Source organism: Hydra viridissima, unplaced genomic scaffold (assembly GCF_058129835.1).
Source record: "Hydra viridissima isolate aposymbiotic clone 2 unplaced genomic scaffold, HvirCarnegie_v1 scaffold_4, whole genome shotgun sequence".
NCBI classification, from domain to species: domain Eukaryota; kingdom Metazoa; phylum Cnidaria; class Hydrozoa; order Anthoathecata; family Hydridae; genus Hydra; species Hydra viridissima.
Window position 1 is genome coordinate 12,402,561 of NW_028324303.1, and position 18,745 is coordinate 12,421,305.

At 29.8% G+C, this 18,745-nt stretch overlaps 1 protein-coding gene across 5 annotated transcripts; it reads right to left on the minus strand.

The window, feature by feature from the left end:
* Nucleotides 1-6,817: 6,817 nt before the first annotated feature.
* LOC145182655 (tRNA (32-2'-O)-methyltransferase regulator THADA-like) lies at nt 6,818-18,422 on the minus strand. Of its 5 annotated transcripts, XR_016451704.1 has the most exons (18): nt 18,245-18,422; nt 18,031-18,113; nt 17,656-17,771; nt 17,371-17,455; nt 17,195-17,264; nt 16,995-17,027; nt 16,514-16,562; nt 14,866-16,135; nt 11,761-13,745; nt 11,346-11,668; nt 10,902-11,197; nt 10,666-10,722; nt 10,272-10,309; nt 9,827-9,887; nt 7,827-7,900; nt 7,593-7,737; nt 7,419-7,520; nt 6,818-7,305 (listed from the first exon to the last, which is right to left on the minus strand). XR_016451704.1 is itself a non-coding variant. In XM_090084797.1 (17 exons), exons 1-17 carry the CDS (start codon nt 18,330-18,332, stop codon nt 6,908-6,910), a joined length of 5,199 nt encoding a protein of 1,732 aa, XP_089940923.1. In that variant the 5' UTR covers nt 18,333-18,422; the 3' UTR covers nt 6,818-6,907. The 5 variants fall into 5 exon arrangements, 4 of the variants coding, with proteins under 4 accessions (XP_089940923.1, XP_089940924.1, XP_089940925.1 ...); XM_090084797.1 differs by lacking the exon at nt 7,827-7,900; XM_090084798.1 differs by lacking the exons at nt 7,827-7,900; nt 18,245-18,422 and having other exon boundaries at nt 17,656-17,751; nt 18,031-18,056.
* Between the last annotated feature and the right edge of the window lie 323 nt (nt 18,423-18,745).

The window sequence follows — 18,745 nt, forward strand, 5'->3', positions numbered from 1 at the left end:
GTTTAATCGATAATTAAATTTCAAAAAATTTAAAGTTTGCGCACAGCAAATACTGTTTGTTTATAAAATGCGAGTTTCATATCCGGTCGAAGTTACCCTCAAATTCTTTGTTTAGTTTAAATTTTTATTTCGGAAATGTTAATTTTTTACACATAATGTAATTAGTTGAATTTTATTACACAATTATACAAGAAACGTTTTTTCTAAACAATTTTAAACTCCCTAAACAGAATGACTAAGTCATCTTTAATTTTTCAAACTCGCATTCCATTTTATAAGGATTTTTACCGCATTTACAAAACTAGCGTGGGCGTAGATTGAACTGATTCTAAATATTTATTTATCATTAATGTTAAAATCTGTTTCTTTTTTAATATTCCATTATTGCGTTATGGTGTTTAATAAGCTAAAAGATGATTTTTTTATATTTTAAGGCTGAAAGTTTTGAGTTCAAAACACCCAGCTTTCAAACTGAGTTGATTTACTGTCTGATTTGTGGTATCAAATATGTTTTGCTTGTAGCTACTTTTGGTATGATAAGCACAAAGCACTTGAAGTATACAACACTCTCTCCACCCCACCACTTAGTTTGTATTTGTATTTAAAAAAGAAGAAGTTTTAATGAGTATTAACTTTTTAAGTAAAGGTTTGAAATAGTTGATTAGAAAGCACACTTGGATAGTTATGTAAAGTTGCTATAAAGATCGGTTTGATGTGAAAATTTTCCTGCTATTACAAAAACTAATCCAGGTGTGTCAAAAAAAAATCTGATTCATTTTTGAATTGTAGTTCCTCTCTAACTAGAAGTCGTCAATTACATTTCAAAAACAATCGTGCGCTAAGTTGTAACCTTTATTAATCGCCTGACCAATCGTAACCCCATGTGGTTCATTTAAAAAGATTTAATTTCGAAACAATGACACCCTGAGGTAAACTGGGATAACATTGACACCGAGGAAACTTTGATATTTTTTGTTAAGTAACTCACAGAACACAGAAAATTCGTTATTTATTTTTAAAATGTGTTTATGATAGGAGTAGAGTTTGCAGTTTTTATTACGAGCGCCACTTTGCTGAATTATTGTAGTATTTTGTGAAATGTTTCCGGTAATTAGATCATGTTGTTAATTTGTTCAATTTTGAACTTCAGCAAAACTTTTGTTTCAGATATGTTTAGCTGTAATGTTGTAAGGGCTTATTAGTCATCAAATACTATATAAAATGTTTAGGCTCATAGTCTGCCATTTTATATAGCGTGCGTGTATTCTGCAGAATACAAACGGAATGTTACACCTTTCTTCTTTAGGGTTTTTTTATGTTGTTATATATATATATATATATATATATATATATATATATATATATATATATATATATATATTGAGAGAGAGAGGGTTGCGGAGCTAAAATCTATGCCAAAATTTTTTTTTGGAACATCAAAAAAAACCCATTTCCATAAAAAAGTGCATTTTTATTTAACAAATTTTTATTAGACAAGAACCGTGAAATTAAAAATATTTTTAAAAAAGCATTTAAAGTTATGTAAAAAATTTTTTAATTGTAAAAAATGTCAGCAATGATCTATGACCATATTTAGTGAACACGAAATGATCCAACAGTTTAGGCATCTAAAATTTTTTCAAAATACAACCTATTTTCTTCATCCAAATACTGTATCATGGCTTATTCCCAACTTAGATGCATCAAAAAACCGAGGCAGTGTTTTTAACCATTATGAAAACCATTTTGCTCATTATGAAGAGTATTCTTGAACTTTTTTATTCCTCCACGTTTGTCTTTAAAAGTGGTTAAACCAGCTTTTTTTTTTTTTTTTATTAAAAAGAGGTCACCTTTTGGGGGCTTCGCCCCTCTACGTCTCATATATATTTATATAAAATCCTTCAAATAAGCCGGTCTTGTTCTGATCCTAGATGATCTTCGCACGTCGGCTTGCGGTTATGTTTTTGCTTTTTTATTGTCTGTTGTCATTTCATTTGATGTTATGGAAGTGTATTATTTGTTAGTGATTCAAAAGGTAAATCAAGTTGTTCTTACTGGTGAACAAACGGCTATTAATTGGTTTAAAAATCAATTGGTTTTAATGTTTACGGTTGCTTCTATACAATCTTCCATACCTATCTATAACGTTGTAGGACCTGGGTAATATCAACTTCTTTTGAACTCTGACTTTTTTCCAGACTCCATCCTTTTTCTACCAGTAAGTCTGGAAGTTCAGATGTGTTCCGATCATAGTAGAGTTTCTGCCGCTCTCTGGACTTAGTGATCTGATTTTAGGCGTTTAAGAGAACTGATGGGATAAGTAAGTCTTGTTGAATAGGAAGCATTGTTCCTGTCCTTCTGCTCATGAGAAGTTCAGTAGGGGAGTACTCCATACCTATGAGAGGCATGTTGAGATATTCTAGGAGACCAAGTTCTGGATTGTCACATTTTTTAGTACTTTTTTCATGATTTTTACTCCTATTTCACTAAGATTATTTGATTGAGGGTAATTAGGGATAGATGGAATGAAATTGAACCCATATTTCTTTGAGAACTTGAGGAACTCTGAGCTGTTATAGGGTTTGTTGTCGGTTACAAGATCAGAATGTATTCCATGAAGAGTAAAATTAGTTTTCATGAACTTGATTATTGAGAAGGCAGTTTTATCAGAAATGACACTATTCTCTATGAATTTTGAGAAATAGTCAATGAAAATCACATTGTATTTTCCTTAGAACTCTTATATGTCTGAACCTACTTTACTCCACGGTACCTTGAGAGTGTCATGTTGAATAATTTTTTCCTTTCTGTTATTATCACGGTATTTAAAGAATTTTAGGGAGTTAAGTATCATTTTATCACTTGTAAGTACTGACCTTTAAGTACTTGTAAGTATTGGCCAGTATATAGTATGTTTTAGCTCTAGCTTTTATTTTTTAGGAATTATTCCTTCTGCTAAGTATAAGTTATTACGGTGGTCCAATATTGCTTTTCTTCCTGGCAAAACATCTGTCGGTTGCGAGGCCAACCATGAGTTATATAATTCGTTATTTTAGAGAGCATAGGATCGAGTTTAGTGTCATATTGCAATTGTTTTAGTCTGTCTGTGGATATGGGCAAATTTTGAACTAGAGTGTGAACCATACAATCCTCATTTAGGTTTTCATCTTCTACCAAAGTGTTATGGTGAGCACATGATAAGCATGAGTCAGCAATCTGTCGATCTTTTCCTGGAACGTATTTTACTGTAAGTTGATATTTCTGAAGTCTTATCAAGAGTCTTTGTATACGAGGGGGTGCTTCTGACAGTGGTTTATGTAAAATATATTCAGGGGATTGTGATCAATTTAAACTGACACCTGTCGCCCATTGGTGTATTGGTTGAAGCGTTCACATACAAAAACAATCGCTGAGAGTTCTTTTTCTTTTTTGGGCATAACTTTGTTCTGCTATTGTTGGGCTGCAAGAAGTATAATTGATTGCATGGTCTTCTTGCATTACACAGGCTCCTAATCCATGCGAAGATGCATCAACTTGTATCTGAACTTCTTTTGATGAATCGAAAAATGATAGAACAGGAGATGACAGAAGCTTTTTAATTTTTTTCATAGCACTGGTATGTTCCTGGTCCATTACCAATCTATATCTTTTTTAAGTAGTTATCGGAGGGGAGCTGTTATCTCTGACATATTTGGGATAAATTGTCTCAGATAGTTAACAATTCCCAAGAGACGTTGCAAATCTGCTTGACATGCAGTTAGAGGGTATGCAGATATGGCTTTAGTTTTTTCAAGATCGAGTTGTATGCCTTCATGAATGATTATGTTGCCAAGATATTTGAACTTAGATACTCGAAATTGTTTTTTTTTTGAGGTTGAATCAGAAATTTTTCTCTTTCGCTCGTTGCAGTACTTGTTTGAAAAGCTTGTCGTTCTTTGCATTTGTCTTGGCTGCAATAATTAGATGAAGGTGAATAGCCAGAACATTAGGAATGTCAAAAAGTTAAGTTCAATCATTTTTTATAGGGCGATCATTCTTTTGGGAGTTGAATAGAATTTGTTGTTTGCTGATATCATCTGCTTGGATTGAACTTTCGAGGGTTTTTACTTGAGCTTTCGAAGTTTTTGCTCTCATAAAGTTAATTATCTCGTCTAGAGTGAGCTCAGTATCTCTTAGTAGTCGTTCTCTAGCAGCTTTGGAGTCAGTACCATAGACCTCTCTTTCGTGTATTAAACTTTCTTCAAGGGTTCCAAACTCGCATGTTTTAAATCAATCAGGAGGCAAGTAAACAGCCTGTTGTCTTGTATACAGGTGTTGAATATATAAGTTAATAAATTATGTTTTTCTTTGAGCTCAAATAGCTTTCGCATTTTTGAACTAAAGATGTTATTTGGTTGTTTTCCTCTGTTGTTAAAACGAATGTATCATATATTCCTAGAGCATCTTTGCCAATCATATGAAGGAAAATCGCACATTGAATATCTTCATTTTTGTTAATGACTCCAGATGCTCTCTATAAATATTTCATCTTTATTTCCATTATTGGTTAAATTTATGTGATCTTAAACAATCCAATTCAGCGGCTTGAGCTGTTTCATTATGGATTAAACACAAGCTTACTTCTGGTACCATGAAATCTTTGTAAGGGGTTGTTAGCCATCAAATCTTGTAATATATAAAGCCCAAAGTTTTTATGTGTGTATGTGTGTTGTTTATTCAAATACACAGTTTTGATCTGATCCTTACCAAATTTTGGAAACAACTCTAATTTTTCCCAGGGAAGGTTTTAGGCTAAGTTTGGACCAAGTTCCAGCCCCCTGGATATTTTTGAAAAAGTACAAGTTATAAAAGAGCGAGAAAGTTTTTTAAGGCAGGTTTTTGTTTAGAGAAAAGATTATTGTGATTTATTGATGTATTTGTTGTGAAAAAGCTACATCAGCACAGTGTGGTTTTGTTCCCAAAAACATGACTACATAGCTACAATTGCTACGTTTTATATTTATTAGCTGGAAAACGCATTGCACCAGCTATTCCAGCTAGTAGTACATAAAATGTTGATGCGCGTGGCCTGCCGTTTTTATTTTACGTATATTCTTCTAGAGCACGTGTATATTCTGCAGAATACAAACGGAATGTTACATTAGCTCCAGGTTTTCTTTCAGTCAATTAATGCCAATTTCACATTAATTTTGTAACATTGCTGCATGTTTACATAATGTTGACATTTTTCAAGAATGGGGCAACTTTGACATGGTATCAAGTTTACACATATCACTACAGATTGTTGAGCTCACCATACATATTAAAGTTGATGTGCTTACCAGCTCATACGATCACCATTCTGCAGCCATTTGACGTTGGTGTTTTTAGGGCTCTGAATAGTGCCAGGCGAAAGTGTCTGTACACTAACTATGATAAGAGCCGCTTTACCAATGCGGATAAGGGTGCATTTCCTGGATTATTGAAGCGCTTAAAGGGTGTAGGTACATTTTCAGAGTTAACGCCATTATCGCATTCGAGGCTAGTTGAATATATACACTGAACGGAAAGATCACCAGCGACAAGTTTTCCACATCCATACCACTATCATATTAGACAGAGTCAAGTCTGAATACTGGTGAAATACATGTGAAAACATTGAAGCCGAAGTTTCACCTCCATTTGTGTCAACAAACAGGACACCAACTCCCAGAGTAAAAGGCAATAGAAAACCGAGCTTTTATCATCCTTAAAATAAATTAAACCACCAGATAAAAATGAAAAGCGGGTGCGTGTCAGGTGCAAGTTCGCTAAATGTCTTACCTCAGACGAGGTAAGAGGACGAATGAGAGAAGATGAGTTACACAAACAAGAGAAGTGTTTGAAGAAACGTAAAAAGAATCCCTTTGAGTACCAAAATAACTGTGTCGGAAGTTGTTATTATGACGATTGGTTTCTTCTGGCCAAAATCATTCGGAGAAAACGAAGAGTTTTTATAAGCTTAATGCTAGCAATATATGAAAACCATCTCGATTTATGCCGGTAACATGTTAATATTTTATTCCGTTAAACTTTTACTGCGCAGTAAAATTTTCACTGAGTAAAATTTAACGTTGGAATTTTACTGCGCAGTAAAGATTTAAAGACAGCTAATTAAAAACACTACACCGGTAACTATTCCTATAATTACTTTCACACTTTTATTTTCACAGCATAGTTACAATATGCACTTTTCATCAGGTCTTTGTAAGTTGTATTTTAATGAGACAATTTTTATTGAACAATTCAACATTCTAATAATGGGTTGTAAGATGATAAGCGGAGGTAATATTGAAAAATTGCAGCTATAAAGATACTGTTTTCTCGCTAAGTCTTGTGATAACAAGTTGATTATGTTTTATTTGTTCTCAATTATTCCCACATACAATTACCTGTGAAAATAATTGAACTGTGCCAGAAAAAACGCTTAATAAATTTAAGTTTCTTTTGACGTTTTAGCTTATTATTGTGTGTTCATAAAATGCTTTTTTCTTTTTTTGTTATAATGCTGCATATTTTGCTATCATGCAAACAACTTATTTTTTCTGGTATCTAATGTGATACCAGAAAAAATAAGTTGTTTGCATTAGTAAATCATAGCTACTTTGTATGATCTCTTCCATAAAAACAACTACACAAAATTTGATGACCATTTTCCCCCCATGCCTGGAGAAAAATTCAAGCATTAAGATTTAAAAAACTGTGTAGTGAGGTTAATTATCGCTTTAAACAATTTATCTTGAAACGGTATGTAAATGCAATCCGAAGATTGGATCATAGAAAAAAAACCAACATAGTATTTTAATTTCTAACATTTTCTTTTTTTTTACACGATACCTTTTTTAAAAATGACAGTTAACCCCCAGCTTACCTTATGAAAGGATTATTTTTAAATTTTACATTGAACGAATTGGTACAATTGCTCGTAATAAATATATATCGAAGAATAATCAGCTGGCTTATGAATTAGTAAAACGTGCAGCAACTCTTCTCTATTCTTAGCTGTGTCAGTTTCTGTAAGATAACGCAAAAGAAGTGTAACCAAACGTTCTGTTAGGTTACAGTCGTCGAAGTACGGATTCAACTTTCCTTCCTCAAAAACAACAAAATCTTTTAAGACATCAGATGTGTGAGTCGTTTCACCGATTCTTCTTTTTGCATGATCACTCTGGAAAACCGTTGAAATTATGAATTCAAAGCAACCGATTATGTCATATTCCAACTGCCTGAAAATATGCATCTCGACATCTTCCATAACCACTTGAGCTTGAGGAATGTAGTTCTTTTCTGATTAAAATATCAATCATTTATCATCAATTGTTAGAAAAGATAAAACATCAACAAACAGTAAATCATCAACAAGATTTAACATTGAACTGATTTACGAAACAAAAACAAACCTTTTGTGTGATCGAACAACCTCATCGCAGCTATTTGCCGAACACCAGCATCACTATCACGCAACAAGTTGATGCAGCAACCCAGAAAACGGTAAAAGCATGCTAAATTATCACAATACAATTAAATCTAGAAAAAATAACAAATTTACAGTAAACGAAATCTACAGAACTTACATTTATCCAAATCATAAAAAGAAGAATTGAACATCTGATAGCTGAGAATTTCTGCAACACCTTTGCGCGAGGTTTCACACTGATTAACGCAAGAACTTTCAAAAGCAAACTCCCATAGCTCTTTGAAAATTTTTTTATCACAGTTCTAAAAATAAAGTTAGCCAATTTTGACATATTTTAAACTATTTTTTAGATAAATCATTGTGGAAGGTGCGAATCTAAAAAATATATTACCTTTCAAAAAACGTTTTCTAGAGAATCAATACAAATCATTTCGTTAAGAAAAACGAATCTCGAGAAGAATTAAACTGAGAAAAAATAGACGAAGCAATAAAATGACGAAAAAATAGTCGATTAATTTTCAATTATCTTTAAGAAGATGATGATACAAACAACACACATAATGAAACATAAAATCTACGAATCACAAATCGAACTATCACAAAACATTGTTACGAACGAAAAATTGTTTCGGGATTATGTTATGTGACTTGCAGGGGAAAAAGGAAACATTTTTTGGCTCAAACAATGTTTTTTTTTTTCATCTCCCTAGAAGTATAGCATGTTTTTTTTTAGTGAAAATTTCATATTTATTTTTGATAATGTCTAACTATAAGATCTTAAAAATATAGATGCTTAAATTGCTTTTAATACATTTATTATTAAAAGAAATATTTATAACAAAAAAAATTTTACATTGTTTTTTTTTTTTTTTTAGTTTTTTTAAAATTTGGTTTGGTACAATCTTTAACAATAAATTGCCTTAAGTTCTTCTACTATCTTATAAAAATCTTTTTTTTTTCTTTTGTTAAGTTTTTTTATCCCAGAGATCATATTCTAAAAGCTTGTCATAAACAAGATTGCTAACTTTTTTTTATGTTTTTCTCAATATTCAATTTAAAAAACTTAAGCGTATGTAGTTCTCCACAATATTTTGATTTTTAAATGGACATCTAATGTATTCAAACTGTACAACTTTCACATGATCTCTTTATTTCAATGCAGTTTTTACTAAAACAGTAAATTTCTATCCAAAACAATTAACTGTTTTTGAGTCCATTTTATATCCTGTCTGTTACTTTTTTTTTTTTTTTTTTGCAAAATCAAAAAATAGAAACTCTTATTAGAATCTTTAACTTTAGTCCTTTGATAAAAAAGAAATCTAAAGAAAAAAATTTCCATTTTTTAAGAGGAGTATTCTTACAGTTTTTGACTTTTTGTCTAAAAATGTATTACATACTCTGGTTTGTTAGATGACGTTGTTAGATGTATTACATACTCTGGTTTGTTAGATGACGTTGTTAGATGTATTACATACTCTGGTTTGTTAGATGACGTTGAAGGCAAACAATATTTTGAGTGTAGCATCTCCAATTGTTTATAGCTTGAATTAAATATTGTTACACTTTATCAGGTTGTTCATCAAATTGTTCCTTATATAAGTTTAGTAAATGAGATCAGTGCTAGTTATATCTTTTTCATTATTGACTGCATTTTGCTTTACTTCTTTATTATATGCTGCAGAGTAACTGTTTTACTAGGAAAACTGGTAATTAAAGCAAAATATATGCATTTGAAAACGTGACTTTTTACCTGGGGCATGTCATCACAGTTAGCAGTGCAAATTGTCAAACATTTATTGTAACAACTATGTAGTTTCTTTGTTTATTTGTTTTAACATTTAAAAAACTAAATGTTAAAACAAAAAAAAAATAACTATATAGTTATTAGAAAAGATTTTTTAACAAAATTCTGAAATACTCTTTGCCGCTTCATAAATACAAAAGATCAGCCTTATATTTACTTTTTATATCTTTTAAATTAAAATGAAGTAATATACCATTTTAGTTGTTTTGTTAAGGCATTACAGAAAATTTTTATTAGTAGTATTATAGGATTAATTGACTTCCAAGACTTGTGTCAACTTATCCATGTGACAAATAGCTCCAATTTTCCCTGACCATTAATTAAAATTTAACTTCTAAGAATAGAGAATATCAGAAAACTAATTTAAACACCATTCAAACCCATAAATTTTTTTTACTTGAGGCTGTCTAGCAGGCTAAAATTTATATATTTCCAAAGTATGAGCAGACTTTCATCATTTCTATTGAGCTATTTTTATTTTAAAATCTTGTTACTTCTGCATTTTCACAACTTTTGAAAAAAAAAAATAATAATAATAACAATAATGACTTATGCTAAATAATATTTTCAAAAATGTTTTAAATTACCTGATCCAGTTTTCTCAATATTGCACCAGTAAGTTTTAGCAATGAAGAACGCATGTTCTCCCTATAAGAAAAAAATTACAAATTATATCTTTGAAGATATTTAAGCTCCCTTTTAAGATACAAATGAAATTAAATGAAGAACATAATTTTAGAAAATTGAAAATTGAAGATATTTAACATAGTTGCACTTTCAGTGATTTTATAAAAACCACTCAAGGTACAGAACTAAAGCATTTGGGAGAATTAAAAAATGCAAAACAAAATCTTATGTTTCACACAAAAAATGCTAATTGAGCACATTACAAACATTTTGCATCAATTTTTAAGCACAAGATTGAGTGATAAAGTTAAATTATTTTGATTAGGCCAATTTTTATCAGCCTAGATATTTATTTTTAGATTTAAAAAAGGATAAAATACCAAAAAATAGAGAGAAATAAAATACCTAACAAAAGTTGCCTTTATATGGAATTTATCCCAAAGCTAAAAATAAATTGTACAATATTCTAGCAAAGCTTTATCAGTTATAAAAATATAATTAAAAATAAGAACTGTTGTAAAACAAAATAAACTGTTGTAAAACTTTCAATTAAAAATGTCCTGAAGAATATTGTACTGCATCATCCTACCAATCATAGGCCATAGCTCTTTAAACAACCTTTGATGTTTATGAAATGCTTTTACAGACTACTATATGATAGGCTTTTGTAGAATCTTATGAAACTATGAAATGCTTTTATAGAGTACTCTATGATGAGCCTTTATAAAAGATCTGATAGAATCTTTTCTGTGCATTAACTTTTTGCTTTACTGTAAAAGAAGTCATTTAGAAAACTCACTTTAATTAACTCTTCTAATGTAAACTGGTCTTGGTTTTCCATGAGCAATGATAATATCTGAAGAATTAATGTTTAATAATAAAAACAAACAAAAAAAAATGTTTGTCAATAAAAAGTTATTCTTGGTTAAAATGTTAAACTAAACAGTTTAAAGAAAGACTGAAAAATAATCTAAAAAAAAAACAAATAATAAACTATCATTTCACTACAGCATTAAATGTTGATTATTTACTTACTTCAGGCATCATCCTTACTCTCCCATCAAGATTCATTAATAGACATAAAATTTCTTTTGGAACATCTTTGGACATTAACTCTTCAATTACAAGCATTTGTAGATCATGGTTGTTTAAAGCAAACAACTCTGGTAGTAGTCTCCAAACTTGAGCGGATTCGTTTTCTTGAACTTTTATGAGAAATGAAAAAATGTTGAACAAATACAGGGTAAGTCCAGGTTGCTCTGTTAAATGTGTTGAGATTGAAGAGCAAAGAGTATTTTGAATGCTCAAAACAAGACCAGAGAGTTCATCACCTACATATTTTTAAAAATCATAAAAGATACTTCATGATTCAACAATGTATCCTCCAAAAAGATTTGGAACTTCTACCTTAAAATATGGAAAAACTACTGTTTTGAAGTAAGGACAGTTTGAAATCAATACTTTATTCATTAATGTTACCTTTTTTTAAGATATAAAAAGTTTTCTTCATAATTTCAATATAAGATATTTTGCAAACAAGAGAATAATTTCCTTCCAAAATCCATAAAAGCTTAAAGAGTTCTTCAACTACTTTCTGAGGATCAATGATTCTATTAATTAGACCTTGAATTTGTAGTAGAGAACCATGAATAAAATTTTGATCAACCTTTTGGCAACTCTTCTGCTTCTTCAATTCTAAAATAATTCTTCTAGTAATCTCTTCTGCTTGCTCCAGAGGCACCAAGGGAATTAGGGCATTAGCAGCTAGTATACGGGTTTTATACACTGGACTACTGCCACAACTAAAATTGAAAAAAAAGAAAGAAATTTTGCAAAATTTTAGGCTTTACATCAAAAGAGTAGAGCATGAAAAAGATAAAAATAAATAAATAACCTCATGACATAAGGAATAAATACAGTAAGTTTCATGATCGCTTCTGAACCTTCTAATTCTGATGGATAGAGATGAGACATCAACAATAGCAGTGGAAACATGCTCGCATTTGGGGTAGAGGGCTTGCACATTGTGTTTCTGCAAGTTAATTTTGCTTTTTCCAGTAAAAATGGATAGAGTGTAGGAAACCTTGAAAAAAATTCACGACCAGTCATTTTAGATTTCTTAACACCAAAAATTCTCTGCATCAAGGAGCTAAATAGTAGCGTACAAGAATTACAAACAGCCCAACAGGCTGATGAGAAACCTTGGATTGCAATAACTACACCATTCGCAATGTATGGATATATATCCTCAGCTAATTTAGTATCTTTGTAAAAAGATCTTAAAATATTAACTGCAACCACAAAATTGTTGATATCTAAACATACCTTATGCAAGCAGAACTCAGTAAGTGAAGACATTAGATATTTTAATGTAAATTTGGCTTTAATAACTGGTTCAGTGTTACATATTGCTTGTAAAAAGAATGGTATTCCTGCACTGCGTCTTGTTACCTGTAAAGTTTTATTATTAAGGGATTGTGATACCAAGTCAGTGATAAGTGACATTAGGGCATTTCTGGGAATGCACTCTAAATCTGGATCTTTATGCATCCATAGAACAGAGCAAAGTTCCATAAAACCTAAACTAGCAAGCTCATAGGCCCCAGCATGTTTAGAGCGCAAGAGAATATTGCAGAACATGTCCCAAATTTTATTCACTGTATTTTTACTAAGAAAGAGAACCTCAGTTGTTAGCAAGCATTTTTCAGAAGAGAAGCTAGAAACAATAACTCCAATTAAAAGAGAAACTTCTTTCATTGATCTCCAGCAGCAAACAAGTATCATTCTTGCAACTTGTGATTGAAGTTCAATACTAGGAACATCTCCTATGTTCATCTTTTGAAACACTTCAACAAGGCTTACATCACATAAGTATCCTTCTGGCGCCTGACTTGTTACATATGGCGAAACAATTGTAATAATTTCTAAACAAACATCAATTAAATCTTCTAAAAACCTAGAAAAAACGTTTGCTCCTTCTAAAATAACTTTGTGATTGGAGTTCCATTTACTGAACTGAAACAATAAACGTAAACTGTAAAGTGTACCATAAAGAGGGGCATTTTGAGATCCTCTTATCAGACTGGATTTCATTACACACATTTGTTTCTTGAGTTCAAATAACAGTAAATGTGCAAACAAAAGTGGTGTAGATGAAAATATGTCATTTAAAACTTGTTCTGTATTAAAGAAGTCTGTTAAGTATTCTTCTATGGATACAGTTTGCAAGGCAGATGCTACAGCACTCAGATCAGGATCCAGAGCAATAAATGTCAAATAGTATGCAGCTATTGAAGCTATATCAGGCTGTGGACTGTATAGCTTCTTTAACCCATCTTTAAATATTTCAATTACTTGTAAGGTGGAAGGTGTGCGTGTAAAAATAGGCTTCTTTAATATTATATCGAATGCCAGCAACCTGTTAGGGTCGTAAGTATCTTCAAAACATTTTAAAAGAATGTTTGTAAAATCTCTTCTTTCTTTTTCAGTGATTTTTAACTGACTTAAGAGATATGAAGTTCTATTTTCATCAAAAATATTTGTTAACAGAGATAAAAGTTGTAAAGATAATGAAATCTGACAATAAGGGGCTGAGGTATAAAGTTTATGAACAATATATTTAAAAAACCAATAGAGAAAGTCTGAATATATTATCATAAAAATTTGACTGAGTTGACTATTTTTTTCTATTTTATATGCATGACCAAACATTCGTAAAAATAATTTTTTAAACTCAGTAATCATTTGATGTCGAAATGAAGCATCTTCAACTGCCATATTAAAATGAAGGAAATGTTGCAACAGCGCAACTTCCTGGCTTGTCACAGGATCTGTTGTTTTAGAAGAACTGCAAATCAAGGACAGAGTATCCAATCTAATCTTTTGATAAAATAAAATAATTTGATAAAGAAGAGCTCACAGTTAAATAAACTAAACAAACAATAATAAACAAATATTGTTAAAGGAGCACCATTAATCTGAATAAGCCAATCAAATTTGTTAAAATTATAAATCAGCCAAAAAGGTCAGTCACAAAAAAAAATATTTCATTGAAATTTTCACAAATTGGCTTAAAATTCCTATAAACTTCAAAAATGGGATGTACTGGGTTTTTTAACTGATTTTGTGGACAAAAATGAGAAGATTTTTTAAAAAAGGATGCCAAGTTTGATTCTTAACATAGATATATTCTACATTCTTTTAATTTTTTACACAGAACATGAAAAAATACACTTAATAACAGAGGATGTTTTAATGGTAGTTTAAAACAGTATAATTAGTCTAATTAGGAGGCACTAGATGATCCCAAGTGGGAGATGATCCCAAGTGGGAGATGACCCTTGGCTTGAAAACCAAAGTTTTTACTAGTCAGTTAAATTTTCTTTCCTAGATAAGCTAATTGAATTACAAGAGGATGTGAAATAAATGTACTTGCAAAGACAAGATGAATGAAAAAAAGGTTTAGCGGTTTAATAGTATATTGGAAAGTATATTGGGATGTATATGTGAGTTTCCATAAATGCAAGCTAACATGTTTCAATATTTGTAAGCAAAATCTTAAACGTTCTTCAAGATACATTATTGGATATAGACAGGATGATATAATTTGCAAATTACATTGAGTCATTAAAAGAATTATGTAATATATGAATAAAATATATGAATCTGCTAAAGTTTAAACAACAAGATGCTGAGAGTCAACAAGATTTGAATGATTTTTTAAAACTGAGCAATTTCTTCACAAGCTATTCCAGCACAGGGCTATCAGGACCAATTTCATAAAACAACTCTTACAAAATTTTTCATAACTAACATCTAACAATTAAAAATAAAGCGAAAAGAGTCAGTTTTCAAACAAATTTTTTTTTTTTAATTTAGATGTTTTTGGCTTATTTGTAATTGGGACTAAATTATCAATCAAATTTTGTAACCAAGAAATCATGAAACTCAGAACAATGCAATAACTAAAAAATACTCCAAAATAAACACACAAAAATACCTGCTGATCAAGATGAGTTAGGCACATCTTCATATCATTAATTTGCAGCAAATTCTTCCATTTTCCTTCTTCATTAACACCAGAAAAAACATCAAAAAAATCTTTTGTCACATTCTTCATTGCACGAGCAGATTTAATAAGAACTAGAGATATTCTCACATAAGGCCAGGTCATTTTGTTATTCATACTATCTATAAATTCTTTCAGCAATCTAGGATATGTAATTAGTAAATTGGGAATTATATATTCAACAATGCTTCCCTTGATCTCTTTATTTTCACCAATCATGTATTCATAAACATTTTCTGTCCATAGATGAATCCATTGACTCTTTTCAATACATTCTGTTAAGTGTTTTTCTGACAAAACTTTATAGAGGTTACAAGCGTGTGACGATAAATCAACATCAGCTAGCAAATTCAAAACTTTTACTGGCAAATTCTTTTCAAGCTTTAACATTTCTTCAACTTGTACAAAATCCACTAGTATAATCATAATGCAGATTTTTCCACGAGATTTTAAATCTCCAAGTAAAATGTTAGTCATGAACTTAAAAATGAAATTTTCATTATTGCTGTTAACAAGCAGCTGAAAAGACTTTTTTATACCTTCATTGATGCAATGTCTAACTGTATCAATATGATGATCAACATATGCAACTAAATGGGGTAGAACATTTTCTATTAACAAATCTTTTGGTACAACTGCTTGAATTAACTTGATTGCTATTTCTATCCAATTAACTATTGCCTTAAATGACGAAACCAAGACAGATTTTTCCACAGGAGATACAGAAATTTTGATTAAGCGATAAATAAATAATTCAAATAATGTTGAAGAATCAGAATCACTTAGCTTTTCTATCAGTACATTTGTAGGGAGCTGTGTGAGTAATGCATTCAAGAGAACTAATTCAACTGAGGGTTTATATAAGCTCAAAAATAAAGAGTTTAGCTCTGATCTATAAAAACATACACTCCATTCAATTTGATGAAAATTAGCATTGACAGCAAGTAAAAAATCCATTAGAGCTGTTCTTTTTAATAAAACTGCAGCAATGACCATTGCTGCTGATGCTCTACAGTCCAGAACAATAGCTTCATCAATAACAATATCAACAGAAATTTTTAAGATACTTTTAAAAGTGCCGTCTTTTTCATCATTTTCTTCCTGTATAAGTCCACACTTGTTCAAAGCTAAAAGTATAGTCTTGAAAGTCACATGAATGTGATGTAATATATCTGTTTGATGAACTGGACTGCTAACAGTTCTTAAAGTTAAACAATTTTTAAATTTAAAAATCACATGTGTACACACACAGACACAAAACTTGTAAATTACTATAATCATTTTAGTGATAAATCATGAAAATTAAATTCATGTCTGCAAATTGGGCTCCTATTTTATCTTTAAAACAAATCAAAGTAGTCTAATTTACTTATGCCTTGCAATTGTGATCTTGTTAAAAGATTTTTTTTTTCTTTTTTTTATAGAAAAAAAAATTCTTTTATAAAAAAAAAAAAAAAAAAAAAAAAAGAAAGAGAGAAGTTATCATTTTTACAGAAGACTTTATTAAACTGTTCAAGATTAACACAGAATTCACAAAATATTTTTATTAATTTGGTACAGGAATATTTGAAAAATTTACCTGTAAAGAGTTTGAAACTTCAACAAGACATCTTTCAAGTAAGCAAAAACTAAATAATTACAGAAAATTATCAGCAAAAAGGATATTACAATTACACCTAACAACTCAAATGTCTAAAAACTGCATTACAAACAATTTTTATTCCCAAACTACTTGCTACAGATGTAAAAGGACAGTTAAAGGATATTTATCAATCACTAACAACAACTGTCGCACACAAAAAGATTCAAAACTATTAAACACCAAAATAAAGCCATATCAAAAAGAGCTTTGAAATAAAAATGCAGCAGTTTGTAAACTGCTACATTTGTATTTCAAAGCATAAGTTTTCTATAACATACATTATCTTATGCACAGTTTTACACTTTTGTTGATGTGCCAGCAGGGGTGAACCTTAAGAAAGGCTATGAATACTTGTTAACTAGGATTGGCCTAATAACCAGTATTTTTTACTTCAACAAGTTATAATTTTTGAACTCACTTAAAAGATGATTCCTCTGAACAACTTCATCACCTAATAAAATAGGAATGTGTTTGAACTCAATGCTAAAAAAGATTAGCATTGAGTTCATAAAATATTAAATTCATAACTAAGAGAACTTAAATTTTTAAAAAGTAATAACAAAAAGTATTTAAAATATAAAAACTATCTTTTAAATATTGATATTGATAATGACATACCAGCAGGAAAGTTTTCCATTAGAGCAGCAACTAACTCAACCATATCTCTTAAGTAATTGATGTCAACATCCTAAAAAAAAATTAGTAATTTTTTCTTAACTTTGGAAGAAATATTCTATAATATTAAAACACACAAACACAAATGAAACAACTATAAAAAGGCATATTAAGTATACTTCTTTAAAATTTAGATAAGTCCTCAGAAGAGCAGCCATTACATCAAAAAAATTAGTAAGTGCCTCACCCAATAATTGAAAAAAGCTAAAAACATGAAAATCATTTGATTGTGGTTTTAGAGACATCACTGAAAAAACAAAACAAATAAATGCTTGTTTGGATCAATCTGCAAAAATGATATAAAAAAAAAAATTGAACATAGCTTCTTATTTGCTAAAAAACATGGAAAAGTATAAAACTAACCATTAGAAAATCAATAAAAAACAAAATCCTTTTAAACATACCTTGCTAACTTTCTTCGAAGAGGATGTTTAGTAACACATTTAATGTACATTTCACAGAGCATAATTAAATAGTTGTTATCTTTATGAGAAATGTTTCTGATCAAAGAAATATTAAACTGAAAAAAAAAAAAAAAAAAAAAAAAAAAAAACATAACAGATTGAAAAAAGAAAAGCTTTTATGATTGTATAATCAGGAGCAAAAAAAGACTCATAACATAAAGAAAATGTTAACATGAACTTATAGAAACATCTTCTAATGCAAGTAATTTTTTTGGTAGTATATTGGTTATAAAGACGCTTAATAACTTCTTTTAGTTTTTTTAAAAGATTTTTTAAAAAAAGATAAACATAAAATTATATGCAATAAATGTATACCTCTTTTAATTGCCCTAGCTGATCTTTTCCATTTTTAATGCAACTAATGCAATCCCTAATTTCTTTTATATCAAGTTTCAGCTCTTAAAAAACACAATGAAAAAATAGATAAAACAAAATCTCTAAATAAAAAATGCACCAACCATTTGAATCAATCAAGAGAATAATAAATGAAACACTTAACAAGTATTCTAAATTTAAACACTTATCTAACCTTCATATTTTTTCAACAGAAATTCAATATTGCCTGGCGCAAAAGCAAGACTGACAGGTGAATCTTTCTTTTTTAAGCGATGACTCATAACTAAACTGTTTCCTAAAATTTTAAATCTAAGCAAAAAAACCAAAATTAGTTTCAAGGTGCAGTGTTTAATTTCTTATAACAGCTATCATAGTTTTATTTCTTATCTTTTTATATATATATATATATATATATATATATATATATATATATATATATATATATATATATATATATATATATATATATATATATATATATATATATATATATAAGTACACTTTGGTAAACACTGTTAAATTTTGTAAAACTATTTTAAACTCCAAAAAAAATTTTTTTACGAGATTACTTTTTTTCACAGAAAAGATTTATTTTCTCAACAACATAAAAATTTTATTATTATAACTGTGGTAAAAAATTCAATAACTTGATAGACAAGAAAAAGCAAACTACATCTTTCCCTAAACATTGATA

Excerpts from the sequence above, each read along its gene's own strand:
- LOC145182655 (XM_090084797.1), bottom strand. The coding sequence starts at position 18,332 with ATGAGTCATCGCTTAAAAAAGAAAGATTCACCTGTCAGTCTTGCTTTT. Across the intron at positions 17,028-17,194 it reads AATGGAAAACTTTCCTGCTG|GTGATGAAGTTGTTCAGAGG; the intron begins GTATGTCATTAT and ends CTATTTTATTAG. Across the intron at positions 13,746-14,865 it reads TAACTCATCTTGATCAGCAG|ATTAGATTGGATACTCTGTC; the intron begins GTATTTTTGTGT and ends TTTTATCAAAAG.